Here is a 19,003-nt window from a genome sequence, read left to right as displayed (position 1 = left end):
TACGCTGGAAGAGTATTGTCGAGGCCCTATGCTCCCGAGAGGAGGGAAAAAGGAAAAAAACATATATAGAAGTTTTTATTATTTAGCTTAGATTGACAGCCATTTATCCTATAAAAGTTCCACAAATTTCATCAAAGTTTCAAAATTTTTAATCCGAGTTTTTTGAGTACGGAGAAAATTCGCGAAGCCGTCAACAAAAAAAAATTGTTAAAAATCAATAGGAATTTAGAATCACTTTAAATTTGCATTTCGTATATTGAAATTTAATGGGATTTAAACAGCGTGAGTACGCTTGTTTTGAATTGACAAAAACAATTTTTTTTTTAATTTTGTAGATTTCTTGAAAACCATAAATCGTAATATAAAATCAAGGTATTTAAACTAAATTTTTTTGTGAGCGGTTTTGTTATTTTTGAAATATTGTAACTACATCTACAAAAATCGACCAATTTCAAATCAGTCATTTTGAAAATTTTCACAGTATTTGTTCACAGACATATATCGGGGGGGATTCTTGGGTGCTATGGATCATAGATGTTCAAGTATGTAGGTACTAAGACATCAAATTCAGCGTTTTAAAGTCTTGTGAAAGTGGCTGATTATATGCAAATTTTATTATTAATCAAAATTTATACTTGGATGGAGCGATTTTTAAATAAATCACCTCAGATTCACAATATTTTATTTAGCATCCAAGTAATCAAATACTTTGGGGCTCATCTGTTCACTTGTTCGATTATGGAAAAGAGTCAACACACGGGGACTTAATAATAAAAAAAAAAATTTGCTCGACATTTTTCAGTCTGGAGTGTATGTGAGATATGCGCTAATAAGGTATGTATGTATATAATATAAGTATGTATATATATAATATCTTTTTTTAAGTCAGTTAACGGACGGATTTTTTCTTTTTTCATCGCATCAAAATGCCACACTGTGCATTTCTGCAATGTACATATTTAAATTCAGCTTCAAAGTTTGTTGTTCTTTTAACTTTGAATTTCTCTTCGTTGGCCTGCTCAAATAATCCATTTACAATTAATTTATGTATGTACATTTCTGGCTACCAAATTTAGTCTGGCTTAAGCAGTGAAATTATATAAGTATCTTCTTGCTTTTATCCTGAAGGAAATCACTTCAGGTCAGGCACTGCACTAACATAACCGAGTAAATATTGTGAGTAGCAAAGAAAAATAAATCGAAATATAATTTATAATTTTGTTTACATTTAAAACGGAGCTTTATGATGAAAATAATTAATGCTGGGTTATAATTAAAGTTCTTGTGAATATAGTAAAATGATTATGGCATAATTATTACGCTATTCTAAGTATTAAGATAAACTTTGATTAATTTGTACAGCTAAAAACAGCTAACCTTGCAGAGAATTTAAAATCTTTGTATGTGAAAATAAGCTGGTGCTTAGAAAACGGCGCTTTTAAAGGCAGTGAAATCCAGTGATATGCAATTCAGAGTACTTCCTAGGACTATGTTTGCTTCTGGTAGAATACAAAACCGCACATATCTACTAAAATAGTCAGTAATTATTGATTTCGGAATAAATAGGTTAAGTTAGGTTGATCTGGCTGGTTGAAAGCCATCACATAGACCTATTGGTCCTTAGTGTTACCAGATGGAGCTAGACCTTTACGTTTCTTTGTACCAGACATCTTGTTCTACGTCTGCGTCTTTTGCAATTCTAAGTAAACTCTGAACCCGAGAGGCATTCGGAATAAATAAATAAATAAATAAATATATTTTAGGAATCCTGAATGCGATTAACTTTCAGATGGCCAGCAGCTTGAAACAAGAGCGACTTTCGCCTTTAAAGTTATAGTAAAATGAACGTTGGACTTGATTTTATTACCTTATCCTATGTTTTGAATTTGGAAAAAAATTAGTAAGCTCATTTTTTAATTTCAATTATTTTTTATAAAAATATGGTATAAATCATTGTATAACAAAGGCCATACTAATCAAAATTAGTACAAAATCTACAAAAATAGGCTCGCATGGGCAGCCATTTATCCTACAAAAATTGCACAAATTTTCATGAAAGTTCCAGAATTTTCATTCCGACTTTTTTTGTGTATGTAGAAAATTGGCAAAGCCATCAGGAGAACAACTTGTTAAAATTCAATAAGAATATTGAGCCACTTTAAATTTGCACTTTCTTGTATTAAAATTTAATGGGATATAAAACAGCGTACTCAATTTGTACTCAGTATACCATCTTGATCAAAAACTTCCCGGAATATACTCTATACAGAAAATTTTATATACAAATTTATTCCTCAAAGTGATATTATTTCAGCGTTATGCACTTATTCCAGCGGTTGCTTTAGCTCTCGAAGGTTTTTGTAGTACTCTATTTTCGGTTTAGCCATCCGAGCCGTCTTCGATTTGGTATTCCTTTCTTTCGGCTGTTAAAACGCGGCTGTTGACTCGATAAAAGAGAAAAAAGTCGCAGGAAGCCATATTAAATGAATTCGATGGTATTCGTTTCGTTCTTGGTTAAAAATTCATGGATAAAGGTGATACTTAATGACTAAATTTGGGAGTAATGCACCCGTTGCTCGCGCACTTCGAGACTATACTTAATTCATTATCCATTTCCAGCCTGCTTGACTTTGTTTTATCTAGATGTAATTTTGTAAAAATTTTCAATTAGTTGCTTACTATTGTATGATATTTATATTGATTGCTAATAGTTTAGTTGCTTGTTAGCTTGTTTTTTGCTACATTTTTGTCTAGTCTGTAAAGTAATTTGTACTGTAGATTATTAAAATAAATAAATGAATGACCCACAGTGACTGCGTAATTGTAATTAATTTATTTAACTTTTATTAATCCAAAATTTTATTGTGAAACCAAAGTGTAAGAGCTTATTTTCACCGAGGCTTAACTTCAGTTATCGTTTAAATACAGTTAGACATCTCATTTAAAACCGTAATTCCTAAGAAATTGTTGTTGTAACAAAGCTCTATTCCAGTACAAAGTTAACTCAACTTTACTGCCTTTCAAAAAATGCTAAGCTACCAATGCTAGCCGTATAAAAATGTAGACGCCGCTTAAGCTGTTATTATACAAAAAAAAAGGAAGCGTTGATTAAATTTTGCGTGGCAGAATTTTTACGCAGAAAGTTGGAAATGAATGGAATGGAATTGTGGATGGGTGGAAAAATGTTTTCCAAGTACTCAGGCAATATTGCTCATTACACTTAAGGAAAAGAAATAGGATTTACAGGTAGGTAAAGATTAGTTAGGTTACATAAAATTACATTTCGCCTTATTGTGGGCATAAATACGTATTTTCTGTAATAAGCGAATAAATACTCCCATTATTTGGAAATAACTAATACTAAGAAGTAAATCAAAAATATAAAACTGGTGAAGTGCGCTATTTACATATAAACATAGACAGCGCTGGCCCACATTCATTGCCAATTATATTAGAACTCCACACCTAGCGTTCCACGCGATGTGATATTCAGCGCTTTGTTCAGCTATGATTTTTCAGCGCTGAAAGCCAAAACGTCTTAGAACGCTAGGTATGGAGTTTTGCCTAAATCTGAAATGAAAACTAAAATCGGCCGTTTGAGTCAATTCAACATTAAAATTCAGCAAAGCTCTTTACTGCAGTTAAGCGCTTGGTGGATGTAAGCCATAAAATATAAACAATTTTTCACCTATAAAGCAGTTTCTTCACAAAACTCATATTACATTTTACATTTCCCAGTTTAAAGCGGACGAGTTTTTTTTGTAAATAACCTTTTCACTAAATAAAAAAGATCTTGATAAGACGCTCTTTTGGAACTGCCATCATAATAAAGTTATTGTAAAAGCCCTAAACGTATTCTTTGCCTGTACAAGGCCTTTTGGAAAAACATGGACATTTACTACGGTAGTTAAACTTTTGTTAGTTATGCTTCTTTTGCATGGTGGCCTAAAGTTAAACAACGAAAAGCGTCTCGTCAGTGTCAGTACAACGGGAGCAATGAAAATATGCCCAACTGACGAATTATAGTAGGTGTGCTCTTATGCATACCACCGCTTCCGATTTTAATTGAAAAAGAAGCTCGTTTGAGCGCATGAAGATTGAAAGGATCTCTGATCTAAAAATCAGGTATAAGAAAGCGCATTTTGAGATCTTATAAGACTTTTTCACAATACTCCTATTCTTTGTAGGGTTGATACCTACATGATCAATCAATCCTTTTCCCTTCAGGAACTTTTAAATTTTTATTAATGAATGTACAGCCTGGAGAATATCGTTTTCAAACCTGGCTCCCAGATATGGTCTACTGATCTGTCGAAACTAGAAGATGGATTAGAAGAGGGTGGAAATCAAGGGGCCTAAATTAAAAAAATCGATTCCAATTGGTTTTTACCTAACAATCTTCCAGGCAGAAATACATGCCATCGAAATTTGAGAGACAATTCTCCATAGGAAGATGAGAGGAGTCCACATTTACATACTTTCAGATATTCAGACAGTTTTGAAAGCCCCTCTACCAACTGTAATCACCTCCAAAATGGTAAATGAGTGCCTGAACCTTCTGGTTAAGGAACTTCAACACGTTATTATTCAAGAATGATAGAAGCAAGATTGCGTCCATCAGAGAGTGCGTGACGTCGCTTAGCTGAGTTGTGCAGTGTTGCAAACCATTTGCTCTTCGTAATAAATTTAGTGTTTTTAAAACCAAAATGCGAACATTTTTAAGTTTGGTGTTTGTTTCTTTTTTTATTTAAAGCTACTGAAACAGTAATTAAAAAAACTGTATTATTAAACAAGATAATGTTAAAAAAGTTCACTCTGAGAAGATTTTAGTGTTAATGAAAATTTCTTGGTTCTTATAAAATTTGATATTTTGAAAGTGAAAATTTAATTTTTTGTTCCTTTTAAGGTTATGTTAGAATATTAAATCTTGTTCTCTTAACTGTTCTTCACATTGAAAACCTTTTTACTCATTTTCTTCCGGTCCTCAATCCTTAGTGGGACATAGGGCATCAAGAAGTGTATTCATAGTAAAAATAAGCATTAAAATACCAGAAAATACTGAAGAAACCATAACGACATTTTTACGAAAAGAGTACCTTATCTTGTTACATAACCCGAAATATAGCAGTTCTCTTAACAAAAGAGTTTCTCTTAGCAAAAAACTCATAAATTATAACATATTTATATCACCATAACATATTTATTAAACAAAATGCATATTTTGAAGAAGATTTGTCACGTATTCAAAGTTCTTTAAGTAATTCAATAAAAATTTCGATTTTATTTTCTTTAAATGGGCATTTTAGTGCGTTTTTATATCCAAAGCTAGGCAACACTGTTGTAGCGGGAGAGAGAATTGACTGCTGAAAGGAGAAGAACACCAACAATAACAGCAATCGCGGGCAATGCGTCCAGATGTTAAAAAAAGTAAAGCTAAATAAAACTGATGGATTATTGAACTAATTTAAAAAAATGTATATTTTACAAAATTATAAACATAAGATTTTAATTAGAACAGGCTAGAAAAATGTCATGAAAAAAGAACTAAAACTTCGAGACTAAATAACAAAAGAAAATGCTAAAACAAGTTACGAAAATGGTAATCTGGTGCTAATACGACGTTACTCATTGTCAAATTTGCTGAGAGCAAAGTAACGGTACCTCGATAGGCGCCATCTAATTATTCCCTCCATCATGGGTATTATTAGGTTGGGTTCCTGGATATGAAGAAATGAAATGGCTGATCATTTAGCTAAAAAGTGGCAAGCATGCCTTTAATTGGTCTTGAGACTAAGACACCACTGAAGAGGTAGCGAAGGTTGCTCGAAGGCTTCAGTATTAGACTTCGGGATGTGACAACTTACATGCATACTGGGCTAAAAAGTTTACACATGTATTCAAACCAATAACCCGTCTGCCTGTTATTTATAAAATACCCACTTCGTGCATATCTAACATCTTTTATGAGCATATCGAAACACACAGTCTTATTGCAGAAGAGCAGAAAGGATGCATACGTGCATTACAAAGATGTAAAGAGCAATTGATCATAGATCAAGTAGTCCCTGGCCAATTTAACACAGATACGTCTATGCGGCTTATATTGACTGGATGAAAAGATTTGATTCAGTTCCACATTCCTGATTATAGAAGTACTTCATCTTTAGAACTTCAACCCCAATATCATAAATTGGAGGACAAGAATAAAAATGCATGTCTCTGAAAGTTTTGAATATACAAGCGAAATCAGTATTCGAAATGGCATCTTCCAATTGGAGTTTGTTGAATTATTTTTAATATGTAATACTTTATCCACTCTGGTTTGTATGTTGAATGAGACGGGATATGGATTTGTGTTAAAGCATGGACACCATTGCGGAACAACATCAACACGCACACCACAAATAGGAGGAGGAGCTCGGCCAAGCACCTAACAGAAGTGTACGCGCCAATTATTATTTTTCTTTTATTTTATGGACGCTCTGGAAGATACCGGCTGAGCTGCCTTTTCTACGTAGACGATTTGAAGCTTTATGCCAGCAAACCCAACCATCTAGAAAACCTTTTGAAATGTGTCGCAATCTTCTCCAAAGATATTAAAATGCCCATTGGACTTGACAAGTGCCGAAAGTTCTCAATACTAAAAGGAAAAAGGGTTCCTCGACATGTCCTTGGGAAAATTGGCGGTCTGAACATAACAGAAATGGAACCGGCAGAGGTATGCAAGTATCTTGGAGTTATGCAAGGCAGCAGCATTGATATAATGCAAGTGAGGAAAAACCTGTTAGTAGAATTTAACAGAGAAGAGGCCTTCATATATAAACTTCATAAAACCCAACTAAATGGCAAAAACCAAATACACATTGTAAATTAATTTGTCATTCCCGTCGTATCGTATAGCTTCGGAATTGTAAAATCGCCATCTACTTTAATAGAAAATCTGCAGCGAATTAAAAATATAATTAGGATTAAACACAATGCCCGACATTCGAATGATTCGAATAGTGCTACCTAGGAAAGTGAAGGGTAGAGGAGAGATTGATGTTGGATCCCTCTATGATAAACTAATTTTTTTTTTTAATTTTATTATTATTTATTAATTATAATATATTGGTTGGTTGGTTGGTTTAGGGTGCCCCCATAGACCGCAAGTTGGGTCCGTTGTGTTGCCCTAGAGCTCATTATATTATATGATTTCCCCACCTAACCGAGATTTTTATTACAGATTTTTTTTCCAAAATATTGATTCGTTTCGAGAATTTAATGATAGATTCGATTTTCAGGTCCGAGAGTACTGAAAGATTGTCAATTGTTGGAGAGTCTAGAAGAGCGAGTCGATTTCTGGCTAGGCCGGGACAACTGCACAGCAAATGCCTGCTCGATACTTCCTCATCTTCGTCCTCGCAGTATCTGCACAGGTCGTTTTGAGGAACCCCGAGCCGACGTGCGTGAGTACCCAAAAGGGAGTGGCCGGTGACAAGAGATATTATATGCCTTAGTTCGTGTTTCAATAGACTTATAAGGGTTTTTGTCTGTTTCAGATTGTAGGATGGCCAGATTTGTCTAGTCGTAACGCAAGTAGTTTCCACTCGCCACCTCCGATCAGCAATGCTGTGAAATTATCGATCAATGAGCAATTTACATGTTGCGAGCGGAATGTGGATTGTGGGTAAGTTACTAACATTTAATTGCGCAGCTCCAGCTCTTGCGAGCTCATCAGCTTTCCAGTTACCTTCGAATCCACTGTGGCCCGGTATCCAGATAACTTGGACAGAATTCTGAACACTTATCTCGTTAAGAGATAAGAGACAGGATCGAACCACATCTGAGTGGGTATAAGAAGAGCTGAGTGCTCGAACGGCCGCTTGACTGTCAGTGAAAAAGCGGATATCCTCAAGTGATATTCTCCTTTCTAAGATAAGATAGTTTTCGCAGCATACCAGATAGCGTATACTTCCGCTTGGAATACACTACAGTAGTCGGGTAATCTAAATGATAGATTGATGTGAGGGGAATTGGAAAAGATTCCAAATTATATTAATTAATCATAATACTACCAATAAGGTTTCGCTCTTAACCTATATTAGAGTACCTACAGCTTCTTGAAGAAGGTCAAGGTTGCTATGGGGGTCTCAAATATGCGTCACAGGGAGGGAAGGCTAATTCTTCTGAGACGTGACGAATTTACAGTATACAACAGCGACTAAGCCAATGGATTTGGGTGGTGTCTCAGCGTTTGATAGTAGTTTTGCTGGATTACTGCTATTTCTGCTGCCACTAATGGAACATTTAGGTCTCGATGGATATTTTCATTGCCTATGTACCACGGCGCTCCAGTAATCATTCTTAATGTTTTAGATTGCCTTCGTTGTATAATTGCAATTTTGCTGGCACTTGCATTACCCCACAGTTGTGACGCATACGTCCATGATTGTATTGTAGAGGACTCTGTGATCAAGGCTAGGCCTGGAACGGGAATTGATTAGCCATGAAGATATCTTATTTTTAGCTTCACTGTCCACTTTTGACCTCATTGTGCCTTTCTCCATGTCGGACGCCTCTCCATACGAACACCAAGGTATGTAACTTCTTTAGAATAAGGTATAAGTGTGGAGTTTAGGTATACACTCGAGCTGTCGCTTCTATTTAGCGTGAGAGTTACATGATTACACTTTTGCTAATTAACTTTGATGCGCCAGTATGCCAACCACTTTCCTATGTGTTTCAGATGACTGTTGAGTTCACCCGACGCTCTTATTGGACACTCGGATCGACAAAGGATTGCAGTGTCGTCAGCAAACGTGAATGTAAATATTTGCGGGTTTGTTGGAAGGTCAGCCGTGTATAATATATATAAAAGCGGGCCCAGTGCACTGCCTTGTGGTGCGCCAGCTTTAATATCGACTTCATCAGTTAGGTAGTTTTTATATTTTACCATAAACACCCGATTTGCAAGATAATATTCTAATTTTTTGTGAGCTATATGGCAGTGTGCGTTGGATTTTGTAGACAAGTTCCTAGTATCATACCTTGTCGAAGGTTTGAGCTACATCAAGAAATATGGCTGAGCACTATTCCCGGCGTTCAAAAGCATTCCTTATTTCGGAGCTGATGCGACTAACTTGTTCAATTGTGCAGTGTTTCTCACGAAAATCAAACTCATGAGCTGGAACAATGATGGAATGATGCCACCTAGGAAAGTGAAGGCTAGCGGAGAGATTGATGATGAATCCCTCTATGATAAACTAATCTTAAACGTCAGAGCTGTCTAGGGCTGTTAACCCTATGAAATCAGCAATACCATATCAACATGAAAATATGCCCCACTACCCCAACAATATGAAAGATGCTGACTAACTTAGTGTACCCGAAGCGCCACAACGACATTGCGCAAACAATTCATCAGAAATTAGCAAAAATTTGTAACTTTAACCAGAGCAAAATATTATATTTCAGATATATCCCACAATCTGTGTAAAAAGAGAACAACTTCTTCCTGTATTACGACTTAACTTTTTTAACGAATGTAACGAGATACCATAATAGACCAGACATACTCGTATTTTCCTGTAATAATGAGAAAGTTTATAGGGTCTCAAAATTCTTATTGATTTTTACAATTTTCTAATAATGTTAATTAAAATAATATTTAAAAAAATTTTTTTTAAATTATATTAAAAACAATTCAATAAGTTCTAATTACAATTTTAAAAAATTAAAAAAAAAAAAAAATTGTGGGTATGCAGTTTTATACCTCATTAAGTGTTCAAATAATATCGAAAAAGTTTAGAGTGGATCAAAATTTGCATTGATTTTTTACAATTTTCTAATAATATTAATTAAAACAATATTAAAAAAAAGTTTACAAAATTATATTAAAACAATTCAATAAATTCCAATTACAATTTAAAAAAAGTGAAACAAAAATTGTAGGTATGCAGTTTTATAGCCCTTACTGTTTTCATATAATAATGAGAAAGTTTATAGAGGCCCAAAATTTGCATTGATTTTTGATCATTTTCTTTGTTGAAAGTGTAATTTGAGAAGTGTTTAACTGGCAGTTCTGAACAAAAAAGTCTATGGAACACCTCGCAAATATATTTCCAGCTTCCTTATTTTTTATTTCAGTTCATAATCCATTAATTTTTTTTATATTTTATTATATAAAAATATTTATAATATGAAAATTATTTAAAGTTTATTAAAGTAGCTGAACACTCTGTAGAACATTGCGTACATGTACGTACGTGTGCGCTTGAAAGTTTCACTTACCCCTGATCAACATCTGTTGCTACTTCTTCGATGGTGGTTGGTCCAACTAGCAATGATAAAATTGTGCGATTGTTAGTTTTCCCCTTGATCTGTGGAGATACCGAAAAAAAAGAAATATAATTATTAATACAAGCTATATTAGTATGCCCCTTCACGTCATATCATATGTTGGCACGTGTGCGTGAAGGCCAACTTCATTCGTTTCAGCAGCAGTATTGGGGCCGTAAATATAAAATAAGAGAGAGCTGTATTAGTAACGGTTGGCGTCCACCGACCCATATGTTGGCGCAATTGTTTTACATCCGCATAGATAACTGCTTACAGCCAACAGCAACAAAAACATAAAAAAAACGACAATTCCATGAATAAAAGTCAGACATGAAAACTTTTGCCAATTAGCAAAAATGAGCACGCACACGTCCGCCTGATTTCTCACTGCTCTTACTCTGCATTATCATTTGTAATATTCTCAATTAGATTAACGTAAATGTTATTATATATACATACATACAAATATATACATATATCTGTGTCTGTAAACAAACTTACATAATAAGGTGAATGGTTATTTTTACCTGCTATTCGCCCCTTTGGCAAATGGTCCTTGTGATTGGGAAGGTTCTATGCGTGCATGACTCTAATGTCAAAAGTGTGTGTCTGGGTGAATATGTGGCTGTGTGTAACTAATTCGTAGGACTAGGCATACATATGTATGTACATAGTTTAATCCAATTTTTAATTAAATAAATTCAACAATACGAAAATGGCTTTTGATGAAAAGCTTTTTCATTGCAGAAATACAGTCGGAGATTTGGCATTGCCTGCCAAGGAGTGGCCGCTATTGAATAAAGTTTAAAAAAGGTTTTATACTATCATTTGAGTCTCGAATCTGGGCCCTACAGGGTGGTAGTCAAACATAAGCTTATTCATCTACACCGGCCGCATTAAGTGTGCAAGTATGCACTGTAAGTAATTTTAGGTTTGTGGAAGTTATTGAGTTGTCTAATGGCTCAAACAATTTTGTATTCATAGAAATTTAGTTTCCATAGTTGCTACGTTTACCTGGATTTTCGGCATATCTATCCATCTGGTTGAGAAGTGTGTATACTTGATACTATTTGTCGTTAAGTCAAATTCTTATGTATCTGTATGTGTATTTCGGGGAATGGGATTGATTCTGTCATCCAAGAGAGGATATCTATTTAACTGACGTGTGCGCTTGAAATTCTATACGAATTTATATCCGACGTGGCGTTGCAGGGCTAGGCATGCAGTTAAAGTTAAACTAAAAAAAATTCGCCAGAAAGCAGAAAGATTTGTGTGTGACTGCAATTCGTTTGGCCACGGTTCCATTGTAGAAACCAAACATTAAGTAATAGAAGAGTGATTTTTCTAATAGCGGCTACCCCTTGGCAGGCAATAAGAAAGCTTGTTTAATTTTTATTATTCAGTTCAACTTTTAATAAACTCTTATCCAAATTCAAAAATTTTTCATCACTAACAAAAGGAAAACCAACATATTTTTAAAACAAAAAAAAAATACAGTATGCAAATATTCCCACCTGTGTCTATCTCGTTTCCGTTATGCTGTTACGTACCACTTTTTCGTGACAAAGTTATAATACCCTACTGCATCAGCGCGTACTCATCAAACCTCTGGGTTCACCTTATTGCCTGTGTGCGTTTGTAATGGGGATGCATCTCCCTTCCAATTTGAACTTACCTCAACTAGCGTGTTGCGCACTTCCTTGGTGCGTATTTGCAAATCCTTCTGCACCGGCTTCGGCCATGATTTCCGATTGAGTGGACATTCGAGCAGCGGCTGAAATATTTCATCGAAAAGCAGCGATAGGGTCTCTATTTTGCTGTGCACTGGCAAATCGCCGCAAAGTATTTGCGTACGGAAATTAGCCGCGGTCAGCGGTATGTCCGCGCTTCGACGCACAAAGTAAACGCATTTGCCACGCGGCACACCATCGAGCGTCGAGAAGCTGCTGGAAGGTGGTGGCATTGGCAGCATCAACACTGCAGCTGCTGCAACTGCAGCTGCAGATGCCACAACGGCAGTTGAACCTGTCGTGTTAGTCGTGGTAGTTGTTATCTGCCTCACATCATTAGAATTTGCTACTGGTACTGCTGTTGCTGTTGCTGTTGTAGCGTTGTTCATTACGTTCGACCTCGCTTGATGTGGGTTGCTGACTATCGCTACGCATGGATCAGTGATAGCTGCTGATGCTGTTGTTGTTGAGCTTAGGGATGACTGCAGTGCATAATTGTGGTGCAACTCAGTGAGCCCAATTTTCGGTACCAAATATCCGCTATGATTGAGCGTCATAACCAGGATGCGCTGCTGCGCGCCATGCAGCCAATCAAACATAATGACCTGGAAAATTGTGACGGCACCGGCTTAGAGGCGTTAGATGAGAAAATTTTGGTAAATTGAGTTTTATAAGTTGAGAATGCTCATGATAAATGACCCGTCTTGTGTGCATGAGCGTGTGAATAACTTTAGTAAATGTAATTTATATCTACTGCTTGGAAAATAGACATCATCTTCCGCATGTGATGATTTTCTAATTAAATTGTTTCTGTGTTTTTTTCTTCTTTTTTTGTTATGAGAGAAGAGTTGTAGGTGCTGAGAAACTTAATACAGTTACAGCCATTTTGTAAGGCTATAGTTCAGTAATGGGTGTTAGCTCAAATGCTATTGGCGTGGAAGTAGATGGTGCAGGGCGCCTATTATATTGGACTATGTAAAAGTAGTTGAAAGATTAAGAAAATAAATGCAACGGAGGGAAATATAGCCAAGCAATATAGTAAATCTTGAAATTAAACCGAAACCCCTGACCATAAGCCGTAACCGTTTTGTCAACTTTACCATAGTACAATTTGGGAAATGTGAAGCACAATGAATATATTATATATTTTTGTTTGGGTATATCGTTAAATATACTTAGTCCTGCCATAAATTAAGTCTGTTATAAATATGAAATTATAATACCTTTTTAATCAACTTAGCTTTATTTAATCATGTAAATATTAAAAAAAAAAAAATTAATTTTCATTTTAAAAGGTCACCATTTGCTCTTACACAAGCCTTCAAACGACTAGGCCATTTAGTTATTGCAGCTCGCACGGATTCCATGGATATTGACATCGCTGCTCGAACCAAAGATTGTTTCACACTTGTCAAATGCCTGTAAGGTCTTCAACAGGCCAACTTCTCCGATTCTGGCCACAAACTGTAGTCCAATGGATTCGGATCTGGTTCAAGAATATTGTTTATTAGCCACTGCTGGGTGGTTTTTGCCCTATGGACGGGAGCGGAATTTTGCTGGAAGATCCAACGCTCTCCATTGACGAGAGTACAACTCAACTACTTCACCACGCATTCTAAGACATCCTCCTGGTACACTTTTGCCCCAGTCTTAATCCCTTTTTCCCAGAAATGAAGCGATGTAACGCCTTTACAAGACACCCCCTACCAAACCATTACGGGGGCCGAGTGGTGGCCTCGCTGAACCATTGGAACAATATTTTTTGCGTCTTTAGAAGTTTTAGCATAGATTTTGACATTTTGCTTATTAAAGACTTCTTCAAGAATGAAAATTGTCTCATCTGTGAAAATAATATTTTCATGGTCATTGATCGCGAGCCACCGAAGAAGCTGCTTGTATCTGTCGAGTCTAATTTTCTTCAATCGTGTTGTCAAGAGATGAGCAGTTAAGCGACGGAAGGCTTTCATGTGGAAATCATCTCTAATTAGTCTTGACATGGATCTGTTCGACATATTCATTTTCTTGGACATGATTTTCTGCTTTCTAAGGCGATTTCTACGAATTCTTTCTCGAACGGATTTTACGGCTGCACTGGTTCGAACCACGCAAGGACGACCACTTCCTGTTCTGTCTACCACTTCAGACGTTTGGGAAGAATGATTGATCGTGCGGAAAACAAATATTCTCGAAATATTAAGTTTATTTAGCAATTCGTATATTTCATCTGCACTTTTACCATACTTTTGTAATGCAATCACTGCAATGCGATGCTTCTGAGCATTGGATACATTATACATTATGGATTTTTTGGACAGTTTAATGCAAATAAAATCAGATTCTTATAATGAATGGAAACATTGTTTTTCCAATGGCAAGAAAACGAAAGTGCTCACTGCGGTTTTATATATATCACGAAGAACCGAGCCATTTGCCAGTTCTCGATCCTATCGCGGAATATTTAATATCGCTAAGGTTGCCATTTGTAAAGACTAAGAAAATACGATAGTTCCCGGGTGGTAATGGCTGAGAGAGACACACAGAGATGGTTTTGAAAAAGCTGTTGACAGTTCTTCGGAAAGTGAAGATGGATAATCCAATGCAGTTAATAATAATAACAAATACGTAATAAAACATAAAGTGAAATTTTTGATTTTGATATTTTAAATGATTTTTTGGCAGATGTGAAAAAAATTATCCGGGTCTTGTTATTGATAAAGCGGATTTCGTAGGCAATAGAATACAAAAATTTAACTACTGAAAGTAAGGAAAAAAAAACTTCCACAACCATCTTACGAGTACGTTCACGCGTTGAGAGTTGTACATTTTACTGGCTTCAAAATAACAAAAAAATGGCATTTCTTCGAATTTATTGTATCTTTTGATTCTTAGGCAATGTTCTGCTGAAATACATTGACATTGAAAAATCTAAATCTACATATCTGACACCTGAGTTTGTTCAACCATCCAAAAAATTTAAAACTTCTAAGGACGACGAAAGCAGTGACAATGAAAGTGATAACGAAAATACCGAATATCAATTTTAAAAGATTCAAAAATATAAGGTTTTTCAATAAGGGCGGGTAGATGTTGAAATGGAATAAAATGGCGTTTGCTGTGTGGCACGTAGCGCCGTCCTGCTGGAACCACATGCCGTCTAGAAGACGGAAGGGCCACCACGTCTACCAAAAAATGGGCGCAATGCGCGCAACGTTTGCGTTAATGAATACTCATTTTGATAATAAAGTTTTATCATTTGAACGTGCTGTTCAAACAAGCTAAATGTTTTTCTCTTTTACATTTTATGGACTAATATCATGCAAATTATTTTTAATTTCACTAATTTTATGAGCAGTGGCGGTATTCTCGATGGTGCATAGCGGTGCAAGTCAGCCTAGGTCCTGTATACTCTTCAGAAAAGAACTAAGACCATTTATTTTTCATAATTTCAGCAATGAAGACATTGCTCCCAGAAGTTTGGGGAGCACTACAGTAAAACTTTGGCTAATCTCAGCCTATATGCCGCACGATGACGAGGTGGAGCAATCTCACATGTTGCTAAAGGAGGCCCTAGCTGAGGTGGTACGAAGGAAAACCGACATCATCCGTGATACAGACACCGATTTCCCACCACACTTGTTGGGGGAGTATGGACATTTATAAAAGAGATGAGTCACTTTTTGATTTTATTCTAAGTGAAGATTTGATTATTTATAATAGGGATAAGGAGCCCACTTTCATTACTACAGTCAGGGAGCTGATGCCTCTACCTCGCTGATGTGCCAAATCTCTGATTGGCGGGTGTTTAGCGCTGATTCCTTTTCAGATCACAGGTATATTCAGTCCTCTCTAAATGAAACCAGACCGAATAGATCCCCCTGCAGGAACATAAGGAGTACAGACAGGGGTTTATACTGCAGAAATTTGCAGAACATTTTTCCGGAAGCACCGCAAGAAAAAGTAGGAATCAACGAGCCCGAAATCGAGAAAGCGTGGTAGGCTGTCATGCGTAAGCGAGGTTCAGAGACGTTCGGATGTTGAACGTTGAGCAGCGAGAAATTACACAATTTGCTTCTAGACAACTATTTTCCGGCAATTCCGACCTCGAAGAATACCAGATGAGGTAGCGTGATAAACTTTTCCCGCACCCATAGCTATTTGCTGGATAAGCCCCACCTGCCATATCTGATTGATTCTTTCAAATCCTTAAATACTCCTGGTCCCGTTTGCACTATGCCTACTCAATTGCAGAAATCTGCGGAGGTATCTTGTCGCTCGAGCTGCATAGATAGAGGTTACCTACCCAAACCTTTGAGGGTTGTGAAACTTGCTTTCATACCCAAGGCAGATAAGAGCTAACATGTATCCTCCAAGCATCCTAGGCCAGTGAGTCTCTCATCGTCCTTGCCGAAGGCTCTTGAGAGGCCATCTGATCTGTACAAAGTTCCTCCGGGGCGCTTATCGTACGTCTAATTATTGACTTGTCTCTTTCTCAGAGAGAGTTCAAAGTAGGCGCCTTCATCGACATTGAGGGATCCTCGGTATAAGTATAACGATTACTTCATAACATAAAAGTAGTCAAAGTCTCAAACTTCTTATTCAAAATTTCTAAAAAAAATTATTACTGTAAAGTGTAAATTTGACGTCGCTCTTTTTCTCATGATCGTGAAAAAATGCTCAGCATTGTTCAGGAGAAAAATTGTATCAAATCAACTGGATTTTTTCACAACTTCAAATTTGTACTTCATTGTCCCGATGGAGAAAATAATGAGATGGCGCCTATCGTGGTTCCGTTACTTTGCTCTCAGCGAATTTGACAATGAGTGACGTGCTTTAGCACCAATATGGCCAGATTAATATTTTCGTAACTTGATTTAGAATTTTTTTGTTATTTAGTCTCCGAGTTAGGACTATGAATAAGTTCGTGCGGTTTTTTTCGAAATTTGAAACTTTATTGACGTAAAATGGTTACAAATTTAATATTCAAAATATTGTCCATCGCTTACTACTACTTTTTCCCATCTTTCTGGCAATTCACGGATTCCCTTTGTGAAAAATTCGGTCGGTTTTGCCGCAATCCACGAATCGATCCATTTTTTGACTTCATCGTAATTACGGAAGTGCTGGTCAGCCAGGCCATGTTGCATCGATCGGAAGAGATAGTAATCGGATGGCGCAAGGTCTGGACTATACGGCGGGTGGGGTAGGACATCCCATTTGAGCGTTTCTAAGTATGTTTTGACCACTTGTGCAACATGTGGCCGAGCATTGTCATGTTGCAAAATAACTTTGTCGTGTCTATCGGCGTATTGCGGCCGTTTTTCTCGCAGTGCTCGGCTCAAACGCATCAATTGTCGTCGGTAGACATCCCCCGTAATCGTTTCATTCGGTTTCAGTAGCTCATAATACACAACACCCAGCTGGTCCCACCAGATACACAGCATAACCTTCAGGCCATGAATATTCTGCGCCGACGTCGATGTTGAAGCATGGCCAGGGTATCCATACGTTGCCCGACGTTTTGGATTGTCGTAATGGACCCACTTTTCATCGCCAGTCACAATTCGATGCAAAAAACCCTTTCTTTTGTGCCGTTGAAGCAGTTGTTCGCATGCCATAAAACGGCGTTCAACGTCTCTTGGCTTCAATTCATACGGCACCCAATGGCCTACCTTTCGGATCATTCCCATGGCTTTTAAACGTTTGGAAATGGTTGATTGATCAACTCCCAAAGTTTTTGCAACCTCTTCTTGCGTTTGAGCCGGATCTTGATCGAGCAATTCCTCCAATTCGGTATCCATGAACTTTGGCGGCGCACCCTCGCGTTCTTCGTCTTCCAAGCCAAAATCACCACTTTTAAAGCGTGCAAACCACTTCTGGCACGTTCGCTCAGATAGAGCATGCTCACCATAAACTTCCACCAAGATACGATGACTTTCGGCTGCTTTTTTCTTCATATTAAAATAATGAAGAAGAATTCCCCGCAAAAACACATTATTTGGCACGAAATTCGACATTTTCAAGTGTGGTAAAAATATTGTTGTTTACGCTTCAAATAAAAAACTTATACTGACGTTTGTGCCTTACGACAGTAGCTCTCCAATGAATGTTTGGAAATGTGGATCGATGGAATAATAATCAAGTTACGCCATTTGTTGTAAAACCGTAACGAACTTATTCATAGACCTATTAATTTTGTAAAATATACATTTTTTTAAAATTAGTTCAATAATTCACTTAGTTTTATTTATTTAACTTTACTTTTTTTTAAGATTTGGTCACATTGCCCATGATTGCGGTTATTGTTGATGTTTATGAATATTCGTTTCGTTTTTGAAATGTGCGTTAATTAACCAAACGTTTTAGTGAATATTTACGCAAAAATAAGAAAATTCGTGAAAGTGTATAAGTGAAAAATAAGGAAAAATGAAATGTGCAGTGAAAAATTGTGATAGTAAGAACCTCAATAAAGCGTGTGATATAAGCTTTTTTATATTTCTTAACAGCCAATTAGACATTTCCCGCTTTATTTACATTTTTAATTTCCAACTTTTTCTTCTTCTTTCAGCAGTCAAATCTATGTCCCGCTATTGCAGTGTTGCCTAGCTTTGGATATAAAAACGCATTTAAAGAAAATAAAATACCAAATTTTTATTGAATTACTTGAAAAACTTTGTATGCGTGACAAATTGTCTTTAAAATGTCCGTTTTGCTTTAAATAAATGTGTTATCGAAATGTACAATTTAATTTATGAGTTTTTTTGGTAAAATAAACTCTTTTGTTAAAGGGTTACATGGGTTTTGTGGCTTCAAAAAATCGAATTTTTTTTTGGCTTATTAATTTCTACAACATCTCAAGAATATTATCCTAAATTTTCAAGTCGGCCCGAATAATAGTTTCGGAGATACAGCCTTCGGAATGTGTGTGCTCCAAGCCACTTTTATTGTTGTTAAAG

General features: G+C 36.3%; 1 protein-coding gene across 1 annotated transcript in view; it reads right to left on the bottom strand.

The window, feature by feature from the left end:
- The window catches only part of LOC128871924 (dynein beta chain, ciliary), a 141,884-nt gene that overhangs the window by 113,989 nt on the left and 8,892 nt on the right, over positions 1 to 19,003 (bottom strand). The window contains exons 2-4 of the mRNA XM_054114105.1: positions 12,484 to 12,655; positions 11,996 to 12,345; positions 10,273 to 10,361 (exon numbers count right to left, since the gene is read on the bottom strand). Coding sequence (XP_053970080.1) covers positions 10,273 to 10,361; positions 11,996 to 12,345; positions 12,484 to 12,655 — 611 coding nt within the window. The remainder of the gene's footprint in view (positions 1 to 10,272; positions 10,362 to 11,995; positions 12,346 to 12,483; positions 12,656 to 19,003) is intronic.

Source organism: Anastrepha ludens, chromosome 2, assembly GCF_028408465.1.
Source record: "Anastrepha ludens isolate Willacy chromosome 2, idAnaLude1.1, whole genome shotgun sequence".
Lineage (NCBI taxonomy): Eukaryota > Metazoa > Arthropoda > Insecta > Diptera > Tephritidae > Anastrepha > Anastrepha ludens.
This window is presented reverse-complemented; position numbering and strand designations above follow the sequence as displayed.